The sequence below is a fragment of the Lagopus leucura genome, unplaced genomic scaffold, assembly GCF_019238085.1.
Source record: "Lagopus leucura isolate 7727_CA_CO unplaced genomic scaffold, USGS_WTPT01 223-1_obj-0_obj, whole genome shotgun sequence".
Classification (NCBI taxonomy): domain Eukaryota; kingdom Metazoa; phylum Chordata; class Aves; order Galliformes; family Phasianidae; genus Lagopus; species Lagopus leucura.
In genome coordinates this window covers 37013-43125 of record NW_024968200.1, presented here as the reverse complement: position 1 = coordinate 43125, position 6113 = coordinate 37013, and the positions used below count along the sequence as shown (strand labels likewise).

The 6113-nt window shown below is 47.2% G+C and overlaps 1 protein-coding gene across 1 annotated transcript in view; it reads right to left on the bottom strand.

Moving 5' to 3' along the window:
* Window positions 1–6113, bottom strand: part of PBX4 (PBX homeobox 4) — a 12355-nt gene that overhangs the window by 1923 nt on the left and 4319 nt on the right. The window contains exons 3-7 of the mRNA XM_042894320.1: window positions 2152–2393; window positions 1477–1667; window positions 1078–1213; window positions 309–465; window positions 70–176 (exon numbers count right to left, since the gene is read on the bottom strand). Coding sequence (XP_042750254.1) covers window positions 70–176; window positions 309–465; window positions 1078–1213; window positions 1477–1667; window positions 2152–2393 — 833 coding nt within the window. The remainder of the gene's footprint in view (window positions 1–69; window positions 177–308; window positions 466–1077; window positions 1214–1476; window positions 1668–2151; window positions 2394–6113) is intronic.

The window sequence follows — 6113 nt, the reverse complement described above, 5'->3', positions numbered from 1 at the left end:
ATGATGATGATGATGATGATGATGATGATGATGATGATGATGATGATGATGATGAAATAACCTGCTCACCTGTGACTGCACATTGCCTCCCACCGGGGAGCTCTGGTAGGAGGTCAACGACTGCAAATTTATGAAGGAATCTCCGGAATTGGTCATCTTAAAAGAGCCAGAGGAAGCTGAATCACAACGAAACGAAGAGAAAAATCAGTGCAAAAACGTGTATTTTTAATTCTGTGAGCATTTCCAACCATTCATGGCGCTCATCGTCACGGGAAGGAATTGGAGACTTCCAAAGCTCTCTCCCTTACCCGAATTTGGTGTCGATGGGGAGTTTGCCCGGTTGCCCTGAGCCACAACATTGGTTGCATCCACTGCCGTTTTCGCAGCGTAAATGTTGGCTTCTTCTTGGAACTTCCCCATGTTCTTCTTGTACCGAATTCTTTTGTTACCAAACCAGTTGGAAACCTGGAGATTTACAGCCCTGTTACCATTCAAACCATTCCATTACCCGTTACGTTGCCGACTCAGCAGCAAAAATAATGTTTTATAGTAGGGCTCAAGCCAAAAAAAACCAACCAAAACCCTTTGGAACAACATAAATGTTCTTTGTTTTCTTTTAGTACCGACAACTGAAACCTATTGCTGGCTACAGGGGACAACCCAGCAGAACTCAGGTGTGTTTATATGGTCTGAGATCCACTCTCACGTTCATCTGTCACCAAGCCATTGCTGTTCCCTTCCCAGCTGTCCTTGACGTTGTCTGTCTGTAGGTTTTCCCCATTTTTCCTCGCATTTCTTCGCGCCTTCACCTGACTGAGAACAGTTTTCCATCCATCAGCCCCTGGCTCTTGGAGCATCGCTTCGAGTTCCCCTTGGCTCGCTTGTTTTTGTGCCCCTAAAGCTCAATTTCCTCACATGGCATTTCCTAGATGAATCCAGGGCTAGTTTTCATGGAACCACTGAATCACTGGGAGTTGGATGGGGACCCTTAGCAGCCACTCGGCCCATCCTAACGGCCTTTTCCAACCTTAACGCCTCAAGGAAAGAAACAACGACTCCCGATCAACTGCTTCGTACCTGCGAAACGGTGATGCCACCCTTCTTTGCCAGCTCCTCTTTGGCCTCTTCGCTGGGGTAAGGATTGCTCAGGTGTGAATAGAAATACTCATTCAGCACTTCTGTTGCCTGCTTGCTGAAGTTACGCCGCTTACGTCTGTGAAAAATCACAATTATTCCTACCTGCACGGCCGTGGGCCTGCTCTAAAGTACATCTGCTTCGAGGAAGAATACATTTATATCCTTTGAGGAAGAATATATTTAATTCCACGTGGTTTTGATATGTTTACGTCAAGGTAAGTAGGCTCGGCGTGAACGACAACCCATCAGATGTTAACACTGGAACTGACAGCAGTGGGAATGAGGTTTCCTACGCGATTACTGGCGCTGAGCAATAATTAAAGCCTCTTTTCGTCGTACCTTGCATCGAGGAAGCGCGAGCGGAGGATCATCACCGCCTCGCACGTGCTCTGCTTCAGCTGCATCTGGATGGTGCTGAATTTGCCGTGGATGATGTTCACCATCCGCTCGATTTCTTTGGGAGAAATGGGTCTGGTCCGGCTCTGTTCCCTGAGCAGGTTCATGACATGGGTGGTGAACTCGCTGCAGGCCTGAAAGTAAAGATATTTGTATCGAGAAACGACGAAACACCCCCCAAATGAATTCCCCCCAACAAGAGTACATATCCAAAGAAAACAAAACCAAACCAAAACAGAAAACAAAACAGAGGACTTTTCACGTTTCAGCTTTATCCGTATTTACTCTTAAAAACACTGCAACAAAGATAAACGAGACATTAATTATCTTGATGTCCAGTCCCTCTATTCCACCTTAATTCTGTAGAGGTAACGAATATCATCTTTACTTTGACGTCCCTCTATTTCATCTCATCCCTGCAACGCTGAGATAAGCTCCCAAACAAATGTGACACAACCTCGCGTCGAACTGAACTCATTTACACCTCCTGCTCCGTCCTTAAAACCAACACCGAAGGAAAAAAGAATGATAATAATAATCATAATCATAATAATTAAAAAAAAAAGGGGGGTTATTTTCAATTGAGATGATAAAAACTCTTCCATGCAGAAAGATCACCTGTTCATATTTCTCTAGCTCAGAGTGGTAAATCTGTCGGATCTGTGACAGCTTGGCCCTGTAGTCAGAGTGCTCAATGCTATTGTCATTTGGACAGCCACCTGGTGTTGCTGCTACAGCCATCGGTGCTCCTCTTCCTCTTTTCTCGGGGCCGGAGACGCCCTCCGCCAGCAACATGTTATCTAGTCTCATTAGTTGGGCATCGGGGGGGTCTTCTTCCTGAATACCACGAATACTTAACACTGGGTAGATATAAAGAGGGAATCAGAAGGTTATTTCCGGGACGGGGAAGAGAGTCTGCTTTAGTGGTAGAGCATTTAAAGACCAGGCTTCTATCTCCAGGTCGAGGAAAGAAGGAGCGTTTAATGAAGGTATGGTGCAGTACGTACAGAGAAAACGTGGATCAGAGGGAGAAACGGGGAACACCTTAAAGGTTTAAGAAGAAATAATCATGGAATGGGGTTGGGTTGGGTTGGGAGGGTCCTTAAAGATCAAAGACAGACTATGGGAGGTGGATGAGATGCCTGAGCCGCTACAGCCGCCGTATCTCAGTGCCTGGGGGGTGAAAAGGACGCCACGCAGATGTGGGATCGTGCTGAATTCCATACCTGAGGGCTGCTTACTTAAGGTGCCTGGTGTGCCAAGGGTGCAACTACACCACTGCCAGGCAGAGGCTACGCCATCACCAACGATAGGCCACACTGCTCCAGCAAAAGGCCACACCACCAGCCTACACCACCCCGAAGTATTGACAGCACCACGTTTTGCCCTGTTAAAACCTCGAAACCTGAAACAACCTGATGAAATCAGACCCAAATGCACTTTCGTTACGCTGACACGCAACGGGATCCGCGCTCGGATCATCCGCCTTCGATTCCAAGCAAATCTGATTCAGAATATTTAAATCCCAATTTTTGACAATTTACTGTTCGCTCCTGAAAGAACAAATGAAGAAACAAACAAAAGACCCTCGAAACATACTGAGTTCAAGAAACACCAGGAGCTTTCTGGCTTTTAATTGGATTTTAACTGTGAGGCAATTTAATGAGTAGTGGATTGGATTCAGGAGGGAATCTCTGTTGATAACACAGTGATGCACAGCAGATCCAAAGTGACCAAAGCAATATTCCAAAGCCATCCAACAACACAGAACCGTGGGAGGACAGAATGGGTTGGGTTGGATGGATCCTTAAAGATCACAGAACTACGGAATGGGGTTTGGTTGGGTTGGAAGGGTCTGCAAATATCACAGAACCAGAGAATGGGTTGGGTTGGAAGGAACCTTAAAGATAAAAAACAATAATAATCATGGAATGGGGTTGGGTTGGGTTGGAAGGGTCCTTAAAGATCAAGGAACCACAGAATATGGTTGGGTTAAAAGAAACCTTAAAGACCACAGAACCATAGAATGGGTTGGGTTGGAAGGATCCTTAAAGATCACAGAACCATACAATAGGTTGGGTTGGAAGGGTCCTTAAAGATCAAAGAACCACAGAATGTGGTTGGGTTAAAAGAAAGCTTAAAGACCACAGAACCATAGAATGGGTTGGGTTGGAAGGGTCCTTAAAGATCACAGAACCACAGAATGTGGTTGGGTTAAAAGAAAGCTTAAAGACCACAGAACCATAGAATGGGTTGGGTTGGAAGGGTCCTTAAAGATTGCAGAACCGTGGAATGGGGTTGGGTTGGAAGGGTCCTTAAAGATTGCAGAACCAAACAATGGGTTGGGTTGGAAGGGTCCTTGAAGATCACAGAACCATACAATGGATTGGAAAGGTCCTTAAAGATTACAGAACCGTAGAACAGGGTTGGGTTGGTTTAGAAAGGTCCTTAAAGATCACAGAAGCACAGTTGGGTTGGAAGGGACTCCAAAGCCCCCCCCAGAACAACACTCCTCACTCTGACAGAGCTCATGTGGAACTATTGGGGCTGGGAAGGGTTGGTGGAAGAGGTGTTTGGGTTCCCATCTCCCTACACACATCGTGATGCACATCAGCACACCTCGTGTTGGAGTTGAGCTCCCAGCTGCAGCTTAATTTTATGTCACCCGTCTAACGACGGTAATTAGACATTCGTTATCATCAATTACGCATCAGCTCATCTCAAGTCAACTGCTGAATAAAGCGCCCCCACAACCTCAAGGGAAGAATCTGGTCGGCTGGGGTTAGCAAGAAACTAGAGAGGAGTTAATTAGCATTAATGAGTTGCACTTTCCACCCCGTAGCTCATCCCAGCAAGTTCATTGCTACTGAAGAAACTCACGGACCATAAAACTCACTGGTTCTCTTTACACACAAGAAAACACAAATTCCCCATTTTCCTGCACATCCCCTACTGATATCTGTCAAATATGCAAAACCATTACCCTAAGTGACATGAAATTCCCGCCGTCTCTAATTAATCCTTAATTAAACCGCGACGCAGCCTAAGGTGTTGAAGCCTCAGTATGCAAATGCAATCACGGCCATATATTTTGCATGTCGTTAATTAAGAGGTTCGTGGTTCTGTAATGAGGTTATCGGTACCAAAATAAGCGGTGTGCGCTCAGCTGTGAGTTTTGTTGTTGTTTTGGGGGTTTTTTTTCCCCTCCCTTTGCAGATTTTCCTTCATGGAGCAAATAATGCAGAAAAGCAACGTGAATGCAGCCATTGGATGCACGTTTGTTGGCTTCACCTTCGTAGACGGGCATTTTAGGGCCAGAATTGAACCATTTGTACCATCCACACTATCCAAATAGTGCGGCCAGCAGGAGCAGGGAGGTGAGCATCCCCTGCACTCAGCACTGGTGAGGCCGCACCTCGACTGCTGGGTTCAGTTTTGGGCCCCTCACTACAAGAAAGACATGGAGGCCCTGGGATGTGTGCAGAGAAGGGCAATGAAATGGGGAGGGGTCTGGAGCACAGGGCTGGTGAGGAGCGGCTGAGGGAGCTGGGAATGTTCATTGTGGAGAAGAGGAGCTCAGGGGAGGCCGCATTGCACTGTGCAACTGCATGAAGGGAGGCTGTGGTGCAGAAGGGTCTGGCCTCTTCTCCCAGGCAAATAGTAGGAGCCGAGGAAACGGCCAGAAGTTGCACCAGAGGAGGTTTAGGTTGGACATGAGGAGAAACTTCTTCTCTCAAAGGGTGGTCAGGCACTGCAATGGCTGCACAGGGAGGTGGTGGAGTCGCCGTCCCTGGCGGCGTTCAAGAGGCGCCTGGATGAGGAGCTACAAGATATGGTTTAGTGCTTGTGGCACTGATAGCAATGGGAGGGGGGTTGGACTGGATGATCTTGCAGGTCGTTTCCAACCTTGTGATTCTGTGATTCTATGATTCTATGATTCTATGATTCTATCCTAAGCGCAGAACGCCTACGGAGAACGCAAGGATGTTTTTCCAGATGGTATCACCAGCGTTGATCCCAACAGAGGCGTACCCAGATCCAACAGATCCCTCCTGGAAAATCAGGGATATGGGAGCTGCTCCCCGATGGAGTAGTTCAAGGGAATGGAAAGCTTTGGATGTACCACTATGACCCCAAAAGATGGCTCAACCTTTGCCAGCCAACATGTTGGCTGTGAATGTTGAGCTGATGGCTCTGACTCGAGCATTGGAACTGTGAGGTGAAAGGAGAGCTGACTTTTACACCAACTCAAAGTTTATCCTTGGGGCAATAGAAGCATAGAATCATTGAGGTTGGAAAAGAGCTCCACGATCATCGAGTCTGACCGGCAAACCTGTTTTGGGGTTGGGTTTTGGGGCTGGATTTGGGGGTCAGATCTTGGGATTGAGTGCTGGGGTGGGATTTTGGAATCGTAGAATCGTTAGGGTTGGAAGAGACCTCAAAGACTGCAAGTCCAACCACTGACCCATCCTCACCGTGTGCACCTACAGAATAGAGGATCGTCCCGTGGTTGATGTGTAGGGACCTGTCCAACCCAACCACTCCACAACTGACCTGTAAGGACCCTTCCATCCCAACCA